The following is a 20,449-nucleotide window of genomic DNA, read 5'->3' on the forward strand; positions in this document are numbered from 1 at the left end:
ACCTTGTTCATGTTTCCTTCAGCCCACTTCCTGGATTAGCTTCCATTCAGCTCTTACTCTGTTTCCATGTATTAAATTAACTTCTAGCTATTGTGAATGAAAGAAGTAAGTAAGACTTACACCCTGTGGAGTGACAATGGGAAAGGCCTGAAAAGAACATGAACTTGCAAGTTTTGCTGTTTGTGAAGACAGACTTTTTTCTTCATGTTATGTATTAAGTATTTAAGATGGTAAGTTGGCAGGCACACATTAGCTTCAATGACATGAAATTGTACAGCTTAAGACTCTGTCCCTTAGGCTGTCAACGCTCTGAAAGCTCCCAATGCAACACTCAGAAGATGTATTTCCTTTTCCCCACGTGTGACTCTCGGTATTTTGATCTTTGGTAAATGTCAAGCGTGGGGTTTAATTCTGCATTTCCTGGTTCTCACGTAACTTCCGCTTTAACCGAATTCACACATGACTCCTGCTGTAGTTTTCACATGTCCTAACAATAACACACTGATAAAAAAGACCATAGCACACACATAGATACTTGACCTAAATACTGTAGGCAAACAATCTTTTTGCTGATAATGCAGTTCATAAGGAATAAAGGTAAAGAGTGTAGATTACAGTGGGGGGGGGGGTCAGGGAAGTGCACTGCTCTATCAGGAGGGTGCAGGACCTCTTCATTCTGGTGAGGGAGGGAAATGAAGTAAGTGCAAAGATTTGTTTGTCCACCTAATATGACAAATAGAAACTGGTAAACTGTATTATGTCTGTTAATAAGCACTATGGCTTCCGTGTCGGTTCTGCTTGCTGGAGCTTCTTGCTTTTTCAGGACCCAGTGGTGTTCCCCAGACAGAGCTTTTCTAATGACAGAGACTTGGCATGATCCAGTGGGGTGAAGTCACAGAGGTGGCTGGTTTCTGGATGCTGTAATACTGCATGTGCTCCCATAGCTAAATAAAGCAGATCTGCTGATGTTTTGCATTCCACAGCTCAGCTCCAGCTCTACTCCCTGCACGGAAATGAAATGCTGGGGTACTACCTTCCAGGTCACAGAACTCCCCCAGAGGGATGGGTTGTTCTTGGGGACAAACACAAATGGCAAGAGGTAGCCTAGCAGTAGAGCAGTGTCTGGGTTACAGCTCAGGATGTAGCTAGGTTTGCATCTCTACTTGTGCAGTGAGCCCAAATGCCCAGGTCTGACTCGATAGAGGTCATAAGGGCAAAGCAGAGTCACAGCTGCTGTGCCTTAAGCACAGACTCGGAGGTTCTCCCTGTGTGAACCTTTCCCAGCTCAAGCCAGCTCACCTGGAAGAAAAAAGAAGCCCTCTTGGCAGCCACAGGACTTCAAGTTTATTTGACTTCCTCCTAAACACATCAGTTTGCCATCAGTAACTCTGCAGTCCAAAGGCTCTTGGAAAAAACTCCCAGCTCATTCCCAGTCTTACTGTCGGCATGCATGCCAAAGAGCTGAGACAGCTCCCCCCTGGCAGCACTTCTTTCAGGCAGGTCGGCCAGCAGCTTTCCTCCCGGCTGCCTGCCCAGACCATAGAAGGGCTGATCCTTGACCTCTGCCAGCGTTGGTGTCCTGGGATGTCTGTCTGTGCCACGCACACTCTGTCAGGCGGCACAGCAACATATTCTCTTTGCTGGAAAAGTATCCAGCGTGTGTCCCCAAGTACTCATTGCACCCCTGTGAAGAGGGTCAGGATGTGTGTGTCACTCCCCCACGACTGCCACGGGGCTCCTCCTCACCACGCCTGGCAGCACTCACAGATAGTGCCAGGTGCCAAAGTGATGTGATGCCCCAAACTCATTGTGGTTTGTGTCCCACTTCTCAGTAGGGCTTGCGAAGCTTCCAATCTGCTGCCTGTTAAACTCCTCAGCGCCACGTGGGAGAACGTGTGGGAGAACATCCTTGGTGGGCAGCAGCCGTAGACAGGCCTCACATTTCCTTCGTGAGCTCCGTAAGCCCTCGGAGGAAGGCTCACAGCCCACCCAACTGCTTGTGCTCCGAGAGAGGATTGCGCTGGTTTTTCCTACGATGTTTCCACCCCGCAGCACCAGCACAGCCCCACGTCCAGCCCTGCTCAGGGCTTTCCCAGCCCGCGCCTTGGTGCGGCCGCGGTGTTAAAACGACCAAGCTCTGAGCAGCCCGAGAAGAAACCCCATGTGCCAGGCACGGCGTGGTGCCGCTGCTGCCTCACCATAGCCCCTCCCCTTTGAAAGCAGAGTAACAAAGCCCAGTTAACCGCGCTTTGAGGAAAACCTGACTGGAAACACCTCGGTATCCAGCCGCCCCCCTTCCCACACCGCAGCGCCGGGGGGGCGGACCCGCCGCCTGCGCAGACGCTCCCGCGGGTCCGGGAGGTGCCGCATCTGCCGCTGCCGCCCGGGGCCGTGTCCGCGCCCGGGTTCGTGTCCCCATGGGCTTCGCCGGCCTCGCAGTGCCCTGCCCGGGCCGTCCGGGCGCGCCTGCCCGCGGCCAAGAGGCTCCTGCCCGCTTCACTTCGGGCTCGGAGCGAGATGGCCCTCGCTGGGCCCCGCCGCGGAGTGGAGGGCCTGAGGCGGGCTGTGGAAGCACGGCCCTGCCCGGACAGCCCTGCCGTGCTTTTGGCTTTCCCCTTATCACCCTCGGAGACGTGTGGCTGCCCTTGGGGCGCTGCAGCTGCGTTTCTCCTCGGGGACTGGTGAGGGGGCGGGCACAGCGGCCGGGCCGAGGCCGCGGGGTGCTCCGGCGTTGGGGGGGCCTGGCTCGGCCTGTGTTGCTCTTGTTGTCCTCCACTGCCAAGGGAGCGGTTGTTGAAATAATTCCGTGTCTGCCTGCAGGAAAAGGGGAGAGAAAGGACACCGGGAGGAAGAGAACCCCCTCACCTGCATCCGCCCAAACCAGCTGAGCGGGGCAGTGGGTAAGGCCAGCGCCTCGCACCCGCCTGTAATCCACTGCACTTTCCGGGTGTGCTGCCAGCCGGGAAGGCTTGTGCAGGACTGGTGGCATGCCTTTGGGTAATGCCTGGTAGTATTTCCACCGTTTGAGGGTGGCCCAGAGGAAAATCCGGTTTCCTCCTGAAACTACTCCTCGTTGCTCACTGAAAATAACTGTGGTAATGGCAGAGGGTGGCAAACAGGATTTGGGTTTTGTGAGCCTGTGGTTTACTCTACAGGGTGGGTTATGTGGCCCTCTTAAAACACGTTTCCTGGCTGAGGTTTGACACAGCACAGACTATCTGTTGACATCAAGGCGCTGTGAGATAAACCTGTTGGGGAAATACCGCTCTCCACAGGAGGGAGGGAAGGTTGCCAGCTTTAATTTGCTTCTCTGCCTATCTGGCGGCTTCTTGTAAAGAAACTCTTGACTTTATTTCTAGAATAGACCAACCCTTTTCCAGGAGGTCTCCACTGCTGTCAAAAGCATTACAGGGCCTTACTAGATGTGCTGTCTCTGATTCCTATGAAAACTTTTCTTCTGTGCCAGACCCAAGAAACAGGGGTGTACGTGATGACTGACTGTTGACATCGGCTGGCATATGTACTTTGAAAGATCACACTGTCCATCAGCCAAGTCAGCTGATGTGAAGCATCTAACTGACCTGTTTGTTTCATTCCAGGAAGATGGGATTGACAAACCATGAAGGAATAATGAGGGAATCCTGAAGCAGTAACAGTGTTTGCTCCTGGACTCTGCCCAAGGGGACTGTTTGCATATCAGTGCTCTTAACCAGGTATGGCACAGAGATAATAGTGCCTTTCTTTCATATGCCTGAAGGCCTGGGGCTGAGCCTATTCTCACAAACAGGTCTCACCATCACTTTTGGGAGTAGGACTGCTGTGTACTTGACCTAGGAGATCTAGAGGGAGCTCATCCAGGGGAAAACTCTTTTTTTTTTTTTTTTATACAGCTGGTTTGTTTTATTTAAACCTGATCAAAACATGGTTGCACATGTTGTTAGTCCTGTTGTGGCAAGACAAGGAAGGAGACCAGCACAGCAGCTGACAGAGACAGCCAGGACTACTGCAGCCCCATCAATGGCAATCTGGTATCACACCAGCAGCTCCTGTTGCTGTAATTTGCTACTTACCCTTGGAGAGAGAGAATTCCTTGGAGTTTTGGTGTGGGTTTTTGGGGGGTTTTTTAGTTGGTTTTTTTTTCCAGACCAGTGACTGAATAGGCAGTTCTCTAAAATATGCTTGTACTTAAAAAGTAGCACACATCATGAACACAATATGTGAGGAAAGTTTCTCCTTCTATATGTTCCTTGTGCACAGATTGTTTGTGTTTTGGGACTTGAAGAGCAAGGGAGGAGAAGCTTCCTTCTGCAGTGACTGATCTAGGGAAGAGGGTTGTGTACTTTGTTTTGGTTTTAACCTTCCACTCCCTTTTCCCTGGAAACTTCCTGTGAATACATGGACCTTGTCCCTCCAAGGCAAGGCAGCTGTTCTTCTCTGGTATTACAGCCAACATTGCCAATCTCTTCATCAGTGAGTTGGTCAGCATTTTGAAAGGTCAGAGGTGCATCTTAGCTAAAAGTTTACTCAACACAGAAACACCTGAGGAGTGGTGGGGGTTTTGTGTGGGGGTTTTTTTTGGTTTTTTTTAAATCTTCTCATGGGGGTATTGACTTTATTTTCCAGTACTAATCCTTTCGGGGGATTTCTTTGCCCTCTGGGCCTGTAACATTCCTTACTGATAATAACCCCGAGACAAGAATTTGTCCTCTTCTTTTATGGAAGAGAAGATAAATGTGAGCCTGCCGGGTCACAGGCCATTTCCTGACCACTGGATCTGGTTCCTCTGTCCTGTCACTCTTTACTGAAATAGAAGGAGCTCCTGCCCTCCCAAGTTTTTGCATTTCACTTCTCTTCTGCCCCAGACACTTGTGTGACTGTGCTTGGAGCTGCTGGACTGGAACACTTTAGTTTCATCCTCTCCAGAAGAGTTGCCCATCCGCTGTGGCGCTTGATGTGGAGCTGAGTGGCACCAGCCCTGTCCTGCTCTCCACCCAGCTGTGTGTTCTTGCCCTCTGTGGTGGTAGATGGGTTGAGGACTCTTGACAGAAGGATGTTGGGGTGTGGGGATGCCTCAACCAAAGCTTTCCAAAGTGTTTTACACAGGGTATACAACATAGCTGCCCGAGTGTCTCCACACCAGGAGGTCTTTCCCATCCCTGTGAGACTGAGACTACCAAGTTTTAAGATGCTTTTTCTTTCTGCCAGTGAACATAGTCAAGAGGAGTGGGTTTAACTTGGGACTTCTGGAAGCATCAGTAGAAAGGGACCCTGTAGAACATATTTCCTTCTGAATTGCCCACCGTGGAGGGCATATACTCCATGGCTTCCTAGTTTTGGGGCCTGCGTCTGTACTTCTGGGAAGCCTCTAAGAAAGCCAGGTTTATTGTGGACTCCTAGTTATCCTACTTAGGGCTGAGGGCTGCTGTCTCTAGGATTTGCTGTTTTTCTTTCTTTACATCTTTAAAATTGCGCTTCTCTTTTTAAATGAAATATAATTGTGCTAAAACAATTTCTCACAGCTCATAAAGTGGTACAAAAATGCCAAATCATTTGTGTTGACTTCTGCTTAGATTTTCATGCTGTAAAAACCCAGCTCAGTTGCATTTATGTCTGCAGTGGGACCATGGAAGGAACAGAGATGTCACCAAGTGTTAACTCAGAGGAGAGCAGTGTGTTGGACCTTCCATCTGTTTGTGACCTGGCAGAGCTCTTTGTGCCTCCATGCAGCACTGAAAACACTGAGGAACTTTATCGTTCTGTGGATGCTTTTCCCTCTCTGCCCACAGGTAACAGCTTCTGTTTCTCCACATGCTCTTTCTTTAGCCGGTTCAGGCAGTGTGTTGTGTGACTAGGTAACTGCAGTCTGGTACTGGTGCATCTGCCTCTTTTAAAACACAGTTTAGCAAAAGTACAGTCTGTTCAAGCTCCCCAGATACAGTGTGGCTGATGAGACACAGAAGAGGAGTTCAGAGGATACTCTCAGCTGCTAATGTTTTTACAACACTCTTTCTTCATGTGTAATGTGTTCTCAGAAGGAGTTACTTGAACTAATCCACAGAGCAGTCGTTCAGACATCAGCAGGAAATAATGTCACATATTACCATAGTCAGTAAGAAGTTCTTAAACTTTTCCTTATCTTCTTCATGTGCTCATCATGTATCTTCCAGTCATGAACTCAGGATGTGGCCTCTGTAGCCCATTACTTTAAAATTATAACTGAATGTTTGCTTATGCTAATGACATGAGTGTGATGAGAACTTCATTTCAACTCCTGGTAGGCAGCAGTTTCCTCACTTGAAAGAGGGCTGATTCCAGCAGAAATATCATTTTAGGTCAGCCACTACTGCCCATTCTTGGGAGTAGTGGTGTATCTGAGATGATAAGCTGACACATGCTCAGTCCTACAGCCCTCAGGCCAGTCAGCTTGAGTACATGGCAAGAAAGGTGAAATCGAAATGGCCCAGTGACATTTCTTGCCTTATATTCATGCTGTCTGGGATGAAGGTTGTATATTTAATATATTTAACATATTAAATATATTAAATATATATTATATATTAATTATATTTAATATTGGGGAGGGAAATAAATTCTGGTCAGCAAATAATGTGTGGAGAGGATTTGTCAAGACACCTTAGCAAGTGAAACATCACTGATGACATTTCTGGTTGCTTTAAAATCTTAAGTAGTGTAAAAGTAGAATTTAGTTCCTTCTTACTCTGACACTGGGTGGTTTTCTTTGGTCTGCTTCCAAGAAGCTAGCTTGGAATCTGACAGGTGAGTTTTTTCAGTGGGAATTCCACAATTTTTGCATGCTAAACAGGCAAGCAGTGGGATCTACCAACTAATGAGCTCTGTTGATGTTGACTACTTGCCTGTTCAGTTGTCTTCACCACCAGGTGTGAGACATCCAGAACTGTAATGAAATCTGCAAACAGTAAATACCAAGCCTTGCTTTGGTTTTGCTGTGCAGACCAGGAATTCACACATCTTATGTTAATAATGATGAAAATCTTCTGCTCTTAACCTCTACTTTAAACCGTGATACCTATCACATTCCATGATCCACGTTGCATTAAAGCAATAGGGCCTCTGTTTTGAGGTTTTGCTTTATTGTTTGTGTATGAGTGCAATGACCATCACTATGAGGAATGCCCTGAGCAAGCCTTTTCCTCTGTTGTGGGAGAGGAGGATGGAGAAGTTCCTCTGATAGTGAGACAGGCTCGAAGGCATTTGTTTACTCAGATTTCACAAGCCCTGTGGTGCAGGTATGAAGAAATTCTGGGAGCTGTGAGGCAGTTCCTGCAGTGTGTTGCACAGGCACCATTTAGTGTGGCTCAGGACAAGTGGACCTGATTGCTCTGTGGAATGGGGTGCACAGAACTGCATGACCAGTTAGCAGTCCTAAGAGTGTTCTGAGGCTTAGTGGAAGTGACATGTGGAAATGACAGCACTGGGCAAATCATTAATGGTGCACGTGTGGAATATGTAGCAGAAGCTCAGTCTCAAGGTATGCTGAGAGGCCACATCCTGCCTCCTTGCTGTCTCCAGCACCCCCTGATATCAGTGTGGATTCCAGCTGTGCTGAGGAGGGCAGATTAGGCCCATGAACCCTCTCCTTTTTTGCTTGTTTTAGAGATTGCTCACAACTGAAACCAGTTGGAAATAACTGTGGGATGCATGCTGTACAATGGTTCCTTACTCTGTGCTCCTGGGATTGAAATAACCAAGTATCACAGCATAACCAGTTCATGCTCTGAATATCTTGGTTCCTGTCTCCTTGTAACACCATCAAACCAATATACATACTCTCTTGAACTCTCTCTTTTGATGCAACTTCAGCTTTCTAAGCCACTGAGTTTGGTCAGTGTGGCAGAAGAGGCAGGAGGAGGCTTTTAAAATTAATCTGCCTGTGTCAGATGTTCTTGGACAAGCAAGTTCTGTCAAATGTATCTTGGGAAAGGAAGCTCCTTTACTTGTTTGTTTTCTCGTGAGACCCTGAGAACTGCTGCTGTGACACAACGTAAGCGAGGAGAGCAGGAGTGGCTATAGGTTATGTGACCAGAAGATTGCATCCTGGGGCTTGGGCAGGACGGATGGTGAGTATTCCCATCAAACTTGAAAGGTTTCTGTTCGGGGCGAGGATCTTCCTTAATGATTCAAAAACATTTCCTCTGGGAACGTGACAGCTTCCTTAGGAAAGGAACAGACTGCGGGACAGGCTGTGTTTTCTGACATCTGCCGCTGAACTGGACTGAGACTGACTAAGATGCCCTGCCATCAGTGCCTCAGGAGATGGAAGTGGTTATGGGGGTATTCCCGGTGTCTGAGTCACTCATAATAGGTCTTATTAGCCTAAAGAGGCTCCATCACTGGTAATAGAAGATAGTACCCATTAGCCATGAAAACAGGACTTTCTGGCAGCAGGCATCCCTGGGCAAGAAAACAAGTAGTCCTGTAGGAATGCTGCTAAATCTCTAAGTTCTGTATAAATGAGTGGTTTTATGATTTGTGTGGAAATGAGGGTTCTACTCTTGCAACAAGCATTCAGACCTTTAGCTTGTTGTCATAGTGAGTTTAAGTGTGTAAGTGGTGATAGACTGAGAAAATTGAATTGGATCAGTGGACCTTTCAGTGTGCTTTATCTTTTTTTACTCCATAATGGAAAATAGTTTTTAAAAATAAATTGTTTATTATTTTTTTAATCTACATCACTCAGTTGCAGAGTTCAGCAGGAACATCTTACTACTTCCTCTCGATTAAGAAAAATTGCCAGCAAAAGTTCTTACTTGGCAGGCAGCACTCAGGTGTGTGTGTGGGAAAGCCTTAAATTATTCAGATTAATATTTCAAAAGAAGCTAATAATGGTTGTTTCCAAAGCAAATAAATCACTCACAGTGTAACTTTTCATTTAGGGCACTGAACCAGAGGGTACCAGGGACAGTGGAAACATAATATTTGCCTGGAAAATTAGCAACCTAAAAAACTGTAGAGAATAGGCAACAGATGTGCTCTACAAGTTGATTCAGGCAAGGTTCTGACCTCTACCCATGCGCTGTGATCAGCCAGAATTGAGTTTGTCAGTGCAGCCCTGGAGTAATTCTGTTAAGTTTGGAGGCAGCATTTGAGAGCTCAGCTGTGGAACCACACTTGGGAGGCTCCTGTGTGAAGCATGGCCAAAGCTCAGTCCCATCTGCCTCCATGGCCCTTGCCTAGGGCTGATGATCTTGGGGAGATGGGTCTCCTTGTTTGCTCTGTAGCTTCTGCCTTAATCGCTTTTTCTTTGTAATGAAAAGTAATTAAAAAGCTGTGTCCTTAGGAAAATGGATGGGTAGACAGGGTCAGCCAGTGGAGGAAAATGGGGTGGGTGCCACAAGAACAGAGAAAATAAGAGGGATGTGTCTTGGTTTGAAAACCTCCACAGGATGACAGTAGGAGAGGAAGGATGATGCTGGAGAGATGGGGTGGTAAAGGAACACAGAGTTTACCATGGGCTTGAGGAGACCTGCAATTATCTAAAAGCTGGCTAGCTTTTTTAAAAAAAAGCAAAATGAATTAAAGCCAGTTTGGGAGGATAGAGGTGTTCAACCTTTAGTTGCCTCTCCAAAAGCGCTGCTTCTCTTCCTGTAGTTTTCTTCTAGTTTGAGCCCAGGCTTACCTGTAGTTGTTTTCCATAGACTTCCCTGACCTCTCTAATGCGGTGAGAATCCTAGGCTGCCTCTGACTGTGCTTATTATTCCTGGTCAATCCTTAGTGTTGGTACATAGGTGGCCACATGAGAAGTCAGCTCAGGGAATTGGCCCAGCTTTCTGGGCAGCCACGTGAATATTTGTGTGGCTGAGATGGGGACAGCTCCTCTTTCAGGCAGCAGCACAAGTACAGCCAAGATACAGTGTCTGCAACATGCCCTGCCTTTCACAGGGGGTTACAGTCTTTGCAGGATGGTGGTTTCTGAAAGAAGTAGTGCTAAAGTATTAATCACTTTTCCCTTTGTGTAGCCAGGCTGTAGGTTCTTTCTGATCAATTGTGAGGGGTTTGTAGGCTTTCTTCAAAAATAGTTCATGTGGAATAAGTTGTGAGAGCTTGGGGAAAATGGAACAGACTCAATGGCTTCAGGCAAATCAGTGAGCCTGGGCCATGGCACTGCTACTGAAATTGCCATTCAAATCAAGAGGACTGAGCACAAGATTATTCCAGTTTAAAAGTAAAAGCCATAATGATTTTTGGACTGTTCTGTTTGCTTTCTGGGTTTTCAGTCAACCAAGCTTCTATGTAAAAACAAAACAGAGATTATCAACCTGTTGCCACAGAACTTACATGCCTGGTTTTGTGGTGGGTTGGTGTGTCTTTTATTAGGAACTGGGGAGCGGTGCTAATGTTGGTACATGTGTTCTGACTTGTCCTTAAATGCTTTCTCCTGTTTGCCACGTCTGCTGGCCTGTCAACAGTTGCTTAATGTGTTCTGCAGAAATGGGTTATGTTTACTTTAGAAGTCTGGCGTGGCCCGTGCTTTTTCTGTTGGCGGGAGTTCACGAGTCCACAAGTGCTGACGTAAAGGGAGAAAATGAAAGGAGTGGACTTTGGCATGTCAGCAGCAACCTTTCCAAGGTTGACACTTGATGGGTGCTTGGAGGTTCAGTTCAGCCCAGAACTCAAGTGTTCATTACTTGGTATAGAAATTACAGCTTGGCCATCTGAGCTACCAAAAGTTGCAAAATTTCCAAAATGGCTTTTTGTCTGGCCATGCTGAAGACAACCTGAAGGCTAAAGACCTTTACATACAGTCTCTTTGAGAAGTCTCTGTAACTTTGTAAATCCAAAACGTGCGTGATACTTTATTTTAAATCACTTTCAGACTGAGGCAAAGGTGAGCTAGAAAGGCTTGTACTTCCACTCTGGGCTGCCATGGTTAGGTACAGAAACTTCTCATCGTTTCCCTTTACCAGAAAGATATAGATCACACTAAGAATATTTTACTCTTTGGCTCTATTTGAAGTGGAGGGTGCTGTACAAAGGTGCTTTGTGGTGATGCGAAGAGTCTCCTTTGACTGCAGGAAGTTAACATACTCTCCCACTTGGAAACTCACTTCAGTTTGAACTCTGGTCCCAAACAACATCAGAATTAATAATTTTTTTTTTAAACCAATCAGTTGATTTGAAATTGGTTAAGCACGGTGCTTAACTGCCTTGGCCTTGATGAAGAACGTGGTCCCTGTTCTGGGAATTAGAGGATTTTAATTGATTTTGGTTTGTTTCCTGCTGCCCTCTAGTGCTCAATGTTACCTATTTCTGATTCCGTGCTTAGGGGACTGGCGTTTCGTGGTTCTTTTCAGCCAGTGCTGGGGATGTCTGTCCCTGTACAGAGCTCAGTCTCCTGTCAGTATACTGCTGTTGAGAAATCCTGCTAAATGACCCCCAAAGCTGACGTGGGAATAAATCTGAGGAGTGTTGGCTGCTCATTGTTTGCTGCATGGATCTTGGCATAAGGTTGCTAATGTTGCCTGATGGTGAAATATTTGTTTTTACCTGGGAACAGCCAGATAATACTTCTGTCACAGTTACAGCTGTGCTGGGATATAATTTTGCTATGGAAATGAAGAGTCTTTAAATATTGATTATGTTATACTTTTTTGGGGCATGAGTGTAAATTTTTTAGTCTGTCTGAAAGTTCTGGTTTTAGTGGTTTTTATCACTGATACTGGTATAAACATCCAGTTATTTGTTGAAGTGGGTGTTTTGTTTAGCTTGTCAAAACCAAAGAAGCACCTATTTTCAAGTGAATGTATTTGTTTTGGTTTTTTAATTGATGATTTTTAGTCAAGTATACGCTCAAATGTGAGGAAAATACTACATTTTTCTTAGACTCCTGTCTTATCAAGAGAAAAAAGAAAGGTAAAATGTTCCAAATGCTAATAATTTTGTATAGATGGTGTGATCCGGTAGGGCAGTGGGCTTGAAATTATGCAGCTCCACTGAAGTTATGGGTGGGCTCTTTGGCCAGGTAACTACATGGCTCTGGTGAGTTTGGCATCGTAAACTCTCCATATCGGTGTGGCGTGGTTGTGTTGAATATTGAATGAAGCTGCAAGGTGGAATTCATGCTACCTTACGTAAAGGAATGCAGGGAAACTGCACAGCACACAAAACAAAGCAGCTGGCACCATTGGGTCACTGAAAGTCTTACATATTTTGTAAAATGTTACATAAAGCATCCAGCCAAAAATAAATCCTAGAAGAGAAACGGGCAGTGCTTTGTTTTTCACAGTGTGAGGAAGAAAACTAGTCCTTTTTTAGGAGAATTAGAGCACTTACATACATCAGTAAGGGAAAAAATGAGACGTGACCTTGCCTCTTAGGCTTTAATGCTTCAGAGCACCTCTCTGTTCTATGAAAGTGAACAGTTTGTTGCCCAGCTCTGTTCCTTATAGCATTATTGTGGCTCTGTGCAAAAGTACTAAAGTGCCAATAGAAAGGGTATGGGTTGAATGAAAGTGCAGGATTCATCAAAGGAAATTAAACTGTCAGTGAGGTTGAGGGAGAGGCCAGGAATCCTGTGCAAAATGGGTTCTGTTGTTTAATCACTAGCTAGTAGGTTTGGGTTAGTTTTGTCATTATTTTGGAGCTGAGAAGCTCTAGGAGCAGTCCCTGATATAACTGTGGGGCTGGAAGAGATTGGGAAGATGGATAGCAATGACATCTCCATTGAAGTAGAGAATATTTTGTAGGTGTGTGGGAGCTGAGCAGCATTCCTTCTTTACCCGTCGCCTTGGGTTACCATGTTAACTTCAATACGTTTCCTCTTTTTCAGACAAGTTACATTTTTACATGCTGAATTTCTGAATAGCCTTCCGTAGATGTACTTCTTACCACTGAGTGACTATGCTTAGCGTGATCGTGTTGTTTAGATCCAGGTATCCATAAAATTTCACCAAGCAGTTTGCAGAGGGCTGGGAGAATGTCCTCTGCTTTCCTGGCGTAGTGGTGATTTTGGGTGCACTTGTGTGCAGTACGAGACGATAGTTACTGTTTTTACTGCCAGGCTTCTTTGCAGACTCTGCAGGAGGGCCCTTTTGCAGGAAGACAGACTTTCCTTCTCTGCTGTGTTCTTTCGCAACTTTGAGAATCTCTCTTCAGAGACTCACAGGAGAGGATTTCGTAAAGTGACCCCTTCTACAGCACCAAAACTTTGACAGTATTATCGCCATGATCTGGTGTAGAAGCTGTGACACCTAAGAGCAGGTCTTGGAGATGAACACATGAATTGGGAGATGCCTCTTTCCCATTCAGCAGGCTGGATGTCTGGTTCCCTTCCTCTCTTCTTTCCGATGTGAAATCCAGCAAGTGCTGGATCCTTTTTGCAGTTCAATATTCCGAGTTCCGTTGGTTTTTTTGTGCTGTTATGTGTCTAAACAAGGATAATATGGACCAGATTTCAGTGTATTTGTGAACAGTTGGTGCTTTATGTTTGAAACATTGAGAGGCAAAGAAAGAAGTTCACTTTACTGCTGTGGAGAAAAAGGTTTGGTTTCCTTTTTTTAAAGAAAAAAAACCCCAAAGCACAAAACCTTTAGGATGTGTTTTTAGCTTTAAAACCATGCAAGAAGTTTGCATTAAAAGATTCACAGACATAAGCATCACACGAGGGACAAAGCCCACAGAGGAGAATGGGAACACAAAGGGGTTCAGCTACAGCTCCTGCAGACCCTGCTGTTGAGTGTCCAGGTTAGACTTGTCCAATTTTTCATTCTTTTGAGGAAGAAAACATCTGTAGGAAACAATTTCAGCAAAACTCCCAGTTTTCCTTAGCAGCTGGAGAAGAGAAGCTACAAAGCAATCCTGAGACCTGTAAGCCAGAGTAGTCATTTTTATAAAAAGGGCTACAATAATACAGTAATAGCAGTTGTGGAACATGTTGGTGTGTGCATGAGTGGTTCCATTTACTTTGGAGTGCAAGAACTGCTGTACAGCTGAAATGCACCCACAAAATACTTTATTTTTTCTTGAGGAGAAATGAAAGTACAAGCCTCGAATCCTTAAGTAATTGAAATAACTGTGGAAAGCGGCATAGGGGTGCGACTGTTCTTTTACCTGGGCAGTTGTTCATGGCTTTTTTTTATCAATGTTAGATTTCTTGTGAGATTCCCAGATGTTGGCTCCTTTCTTGGATAATAAAGTTGCTCTTTGCATCATGGTCTTGTTGTAGTGCAGATAATGCAAAAATGACCCAAAGATGTCTGTATCTGTGCTGAGCAGCTATCAAGTGGCAAAAGATGAAATGCCTCTGGTGACATCTTACGTAAAAGCATTACCCTTCCCTGCTCTCTGCAGAGTGTGCCTTGGTGTCTCAGCTGCATCATTTATGTGTGGGTGGTAAAGATCTGTGAAAATCGCTTAAAAATGGCAATTTAAATCATGAAGGATGTCAGGCAAGGGCAGAACAATGAAAAAGGGCAGACTGTCTTGGAAAGCCAAGCTGAGACCATCCTGTGCCAGCCTGCTAGGATATTTCTTTGGTGTTGTGGTGCTGTGTGGGTCACCCAGCATTTTGAGAAGAAGTACGGTTGCACTGGCCTGAAATACATCTGTACTCAAGGCAGAGAACCCAGGTGAACGATGCTACAGAGCTTCCAAAAAACTCTGAGCTTCACACATTTATTCAGATGCTCTGGGCATATCACCTCCAGTCTAGTTGTGAGTGGTGTTTGTAGTTTAGAGGGTGATTTGATGCTCTGATTATACACACCACACCACATAAATAAGAAATGTCACTCCTCAAGTCTCTTTAAAACCTCGTGTTTCCATGTTAGTTCTTCTAAATACGCTGGTTTGCTGTCAGTGGCTTTCATTTCTGCCTGATTTTCTCAAGAGTATCCTCTGGTGAGTGCATGTGTCACCTGTCCTGCACTCAGCATTGCTGGTTGCACTGAGAAGCTTTGCCCTCTGGTGCAGTCCAGGGAAAGACGGTTGTTTCCATCATGCCACATGTCGGGAGAGTGTTCTTCCCACTCTTAACCGTGCTTTTATGTAATTTGTCAATGTTACTGCTCAAAACAGCCCCTTAAATAAATAGTCAGAAAATGTTCCTTCGTTACCAGTTTACAGGGATATCTTAAGGAAGCAACGTGTGCCAGAGCATTGTGTGCCGAAATACTGGTATTGCTTGAGTGCTTTTGAGTGTCACTGAGATAAAGTATGCAGTACCTTCATGGCCTAAGCAGTACAGTATTTGTACAATAGCACAGTAGCAAGATTCAAGATTTTTCCTTTTTTTTTTCCTTGGTCTGATTCTTAGAGTAGGGGTTTTATCTCGTATTTTACCAGATTCACCTGTCCTGATATACAAAACACCTTGGAGGATCCTCGGAATCCTAATTTTGGGGCATCTTTTACTCTAGTGATCATTTATGCACAGCCTGACTCTTTTTTTCACTAGGAAGGTTTCACTACGCTTATCTCTCTGTCACTCAAATGTTTTTTAAGATGTAGAGTGTGACTATGTGGTAGAAAAATCATCTAGAGTTTATTGGACCCAAAAGGCTCTGCACTGGCAGTTGTTGAAGTACTGCAGTAGAAAGCTAGATACATCTGCCCTGATTGCCATGGTCTCATATTGCTTCTGAATTTATTCCCTGACTTTGAAGCTTCTTTAGGTGCTGCTGTGAACTGGCAACAGAAGAACACATTTCGGGGAATTCTCTGTGCTTAGTGGCAGGGAGGAGCACAAAAAAAGTTATACTGGTGCTGTATTTCTTGCTATGCTCCCAGGACTTTGCTCAGTGTAGAGGCCAGACTTACTGCTGTGAGAGGATGCAAATTGTTCCTACCCAGTTTTCCATGGCAGATTTGGAGTAAGCTGAGCAGGAGGCTGTGGGCAGGGATGCCTTTGTTTCACGTGCCTGAATAGAGCTTAGGGTGGATCCAGTGCCTGGAGGGTTGCAGGAGATGCTCCATAGCTGTGTTGACAATGTAGGACATTGCAGTGCTGCTTGGACAGCCATTACCATCTTCTGACTGGAGGTCTTTTCTCTCTGCAGTGATGTGGCCTGGATTAATCCCAGGATTGTGGGGATCATGGTGGAGTGTTTTCCTGGATTTGTGTGTAGTTATTTAGTCCCTGCCTATACACTCACATGCTGCTCTCAGTGTCTCCTTGCTTCTCCTCTGTAACATCTGGCTTATACTACATGATATGGATTAAGTCCAGTTGAAATATTCCTAAACCTCACAGCTCAGACTCCTACCTCCACTTCCATGTGGGGCATCTGGAATTTAAACTAGTTTTCTGTGTGTCTTAATTCAAGCATCTTTTGTTTTTGTCTCTTTCTCACTGAGCTCACTGGTGTGCAACTGATGAGACTGCAGCATAAAAGCATAGAAAATAGTGACTCATAACCCTTCAGCAGCAGACTGCAAGTATAAAATATAGCACACTCCGTCATCCACAATGTTTTTTTAAACAAAACAACATCGGCCAGCCAGTGATTCAGCCTCAGTGTGGGTTATAGCACATGAAGTTTTGTCCTGGAGCCCTCTTGCGTCTGATTTCTGCCTTCGTTTCATGAGTTTAACAACCCCCCACCCCACTCTCCTTCCTCCTTTGTGTTGTGTGCTGTGTATTTCATAGTAGCTGAGCCTCCTGGCTGACACAGGCGCACGTACATTCCTGTAAAATCTCCTGCCCAGACAGATGGAATGCTGTCAGGATGAGCCATCTTCTGCGTTTACAGCGAACCCCCACGCTCAGGGTATATATGTGAAGGGTGGAAGGCAGCTGGTTATTTATTGCCATAATAAGCACTGGCAAGAAAATGACAGTATTTTGTGCTTTGTGCTGCTTGATGTTCTTTTCAGCCTGTTGAGGCATTTCTAGCTATACTCTGTTTATGTTCGTTCTGGATAGAGGTGGAAGCAAGTGGCAGCTTGAGTTTTGGAAGCTGGCTGTATTTTATGAACATAGCACTGCCTATGTTGTAGACATTATTTTATTCCAAAAATTATTTGGTTTTGTCAAGAAAGTAAGCCCTGTGCATTCCTGCCTTCCATGAGTGCCTACAGACTGTTTTATACATCTCTAAGTAACAATAAGATGATGTTAGTACTAAAGGAGGTCCCAGCTTTGTACAGGCTGCAGTGCCTGGCAGGAAATGTTTTAGGGTTTTGGGTTTTTTGTTTCTTTGTTTGGTTGATTTTCCTGTGGGTTTTTTTGGTTTTTATTTGGGGGGGGAGGTGTTGTGTGTATATTTTTGTTGTTGTTTTTTAGCGTGCTTGTTTGTTTGATTGATTGTTTTTTAATCTGAAAAGATGAGACAAAAAGAACCAGAAAAGAGACAAGTACACTACAGTGTCTTCTAGATGAATGGAGGCTTTGTACTTCCATAGTGGCCTGTTTTATATGTGCACTTCTATCTCAAAGAATTATACAACACTTTTTTTTTTTTTTAACGAAATTTAAATCCAGAAAACTGTAATGATCTTGAGTGGAATCTGAATGTTGGTTCTGTGTGTGTTGGAAGACAAGGAAAAGGAAAGGTAGTAGAATCAAAAGCAAGCACTTTTTACACAGCAGGTAATTAGATTATAAAACTCAGTGCACCAGGAAATCATTGAGACAGAGAGCTCAGCAGGATCAAGGAAGGGGACTGTGCATTGATTTGGGTAATAAGAGCAAGCTAAGTCAATACTTCTTGCTGATAGAAATGTTGCTGAGATGTTGAGTACATAAGATGGTGTTTCAAGGCTTGTGCTAATCACTGTCTAATTTCAAGTGTCAGGCCACACCTGTCAGATCCCCGTTACAACAGTGCCACCTAGAACATACTACACGTGAAGGGGACATAGTACACTGGATATACTTCTGATCTGATCCTGCCTGGCACCTCCTTCCTTTCCCCTTTAGAGAAGAGTGCTCCCATTCTGCAGATGGCAAAGCTGATAGCAATGCTTTAATACCTACAACTCTTGCCTTCACTAGTCAGTACTTCTTAAGTACTGTTACTTGAAAAAAATCCTTGGATAACATACCCAAAAGCAGAAGCAGAAGGGGATTGTTGGAACAGAGAAGCAGGCAGTGCAGAGTTGGAGGAGGGGATGAACGTTTTTTGGGTTCCACAGCTTAGGTTATAGTTGTGTATGAGTAAATTTTACAGTGGTATTTTAATTTGTTACTAAACCCACAGATAGCAAACATCAAAAATATGGTGACTTGTACAGACCTAAGGAATGCTCATCCTTGATATGCTGACTTGGTGCCTAGCCCAAGTTCTTCTGTACTGTTCATAGTACAAACTTATTTTGAATTCAGTGATTTAGGCAGTTATTGTCTATAACGATTGCAGAGAAACATATCGTCTCTACTCCTGGTCATGGTGCAGCACGAGTGGGATCTGTTTCATGATACCTTACATTTCAGTAGCAATTTCTTGAAGGCATGAACTTTCTGCTGAAGTGCTGAATTGAAACAGAACCTGATTTACAGAGCTACCACTGCAATCCCAGCTGAATTTAACATTGTTCTACATTGGTGCTTCTCTGGATGTCTAGTGAGGTTATTTCTAGGTTAATTTTTCTCCTGATGCAGTCTTAATTAAAATATAATGAAGGCAACAGAAGTTGCAAAATAAAATAACTTGAGAAGATCCATTTTGTGCTGCACCAGTGCTTTGTGGTCGGATGTTTGGTATTGCTGCTAATTATTGTTCTATATGAGGCACGTGTCTAATAGCATTTGTGTGTGTGTGAATCATCTGCAGAGCCTGTGACAGCATTCCAGAAGTGGAGTGAGCTATAGTGGCTGAGACCCTGGGTTTGCACCATGGGTTTCATTCCTGTGTTGGACTGAATGGAAGGAAATATTAGTGTTCTTTAACCCAGCAATTGTGGAATACAAAGGGGAATACGTTTGCTTTGTTAAGAAGTCACATATTGCAATTAGCTTTCAACAATCCACTGACAGTTAATGGGGAAAGTGATTTATTTCTGATGAGGCTCTAGCTGTGATTTTTTTTTATTTTAAGAGAAAGAAGAGGAAATCATTCTTTTGCAGTAGATTAAAAGCAAAAATGAGGTTGATAGTTGGATGTGATACTCAGAATGTAAGCATCATGCTCCATAATTAGCAAGTGTGAAATGCATACCCACCAGGATGAGTTAGACCATGTGGTGAAAGAGGGCGAACATGAGTTGGAAAATGAAGTTCTTCACACAAAATTGGCTGTGCTATTCCCACACACATGCACAAAATATTCAATCGCTTAAATTCTTCATTATTTGTCTCGTATTAACAATAGCTGGCAATGAAATATTTGTAGGTGAACTTTCATGTTCTGTTATGGATTAGTTGACTGCTGTCTCTGCAGCATGCTTAGGAGTTGGTCATAGAATGAGGGGGTGTAAAACCTAATTGTATCTTGCAGGCAACAGTCCATCTTTAAAAAGTGCATGTGGCTGGATTTAATACTTCCATCTAGTAACCTGCTTTGTTACATCCTTAGTTTACCAAAATCTTCCTTCCTCTAGCACGGAACAAAACCCTGTGCTGTTTCTAGATGCCAATGTCTAACTGTGTTTGTGTTGAAGTGTTGCAGCCAGTGCTTTCTGGGATTATATCAATGGTTTCCACACTCTCAATCCTCCTCTTAAGTAAACAAACAAACCAGTTTTACCACTTCTTAAGAGTAAGATAATTTCAGAAGGAAATCCTTCAGAGAGGATCTGGCAGGAGTCTATCCTGCCGGTTTACCTTTTTTCAGCTGTACACTACAACCAGAATTTGCCTTTTTAAACTGGTACTAAATGAATATGTAATGATCAAACTTAGCTGCTCTTTGTAGCTAAGCCATGGAAAGAAATGCATTATTACAGAGCTGTACTACTGCAGCTAGAGGCAAATTTGGCCTCCTTAGAAATACTACAATTCTCTGTGCAGCAAGATCCTGCTCATCTCACTTCCTGTGGGATCTTGGAGCAGGTATTATTAAGATCAGAGTAATCCCAAAACAGTGGGGTGGTGAAATTTGAGAGAAGGCAGGAGGCTTGCTTTGGTTCAGCAGCCTTGCTGGAGGTATTTAATCTGAACCTTCCCAGCTTTTTGAAGCCCTGCCAGGCAATAGCTGGGCCCTCCCTTTCTCCTCACCTCTCAAACAGATCTCCATAGCTTTTCTCAGCCAGCAAGTTACTTCCTTGTTGAAGGAATCTGGTTCCCTCGCTTGATTATTGCATGAGAAAATAATCAGGCTTCACTGCTGTTTTGGAAGCTGTAATGTGTCTGGGGTTTTCCTTTAGCAAAACACTGTTTATTGCCAATCTGAAAACAGTTGTTTTCTCTCTGAGGAACCAATGTGTTCCTGTGGATTTTTTTTCTCTTCAGGAGACCATAATATCCCTAACTGCTCTTGCTTTAATGACTACTGAAGCAACAGAAGTGGCCTGTTGCTTGAAACTGAGGTGGAGA

General features: G+C 44.4%; 1 protein-coding gene across 1 annotated transcript in view; it reads left to right on the forward strand.

Moving 5' to 3' along the window:
* The first annotated feature begins 2,318 nt into the window (after positions 1-2,318).
* CUNH20orf196 (chromosome unknown C20orf196 homolog) overlaps positions 2,319-20,449 on the forward strand; it is a 48,027-nt gene continuing 29,896 nt past the window's right edge. The window contains exons 1-4 of the mRNA XM_017818834.1: positions 2,319-2,405; positions 2,821-2,900; positions 3,600-3,713; positions 5,617-5,786. Of these exons, the coding sequence (XP_017674323.1) occupies positions 5,624-5,786 (163 nt within the window). The 5' untranslated portion in view covers positions 2,319-2,405; positions 2,821-2,900; positions 3,600-3,713; positions 5,617-5,623. The remainder of the gene's footprint in view (positions 2,406-2,820; positions 2,901-3,599; positions 3,714-5,616; positions 5,787-20,449) is intronic.

The sequence above is a fragment of the Lepidothrix coronata genome, unplaced genomic scaffold (assembly GCF_001604755.1).
Source record: "Lepidothrix coronata isolate B3197 unplaced genomic scaffold, Lepidothrix_coronata-1.0 Scaffold71, whole genome shotgun sequence".
Lineage (NCBI taxonomy): Eukaryota > Metazoa > Chordata > Aves > Passeriformes > Pipridae > Lepidothrix > Lepidothrix coronata.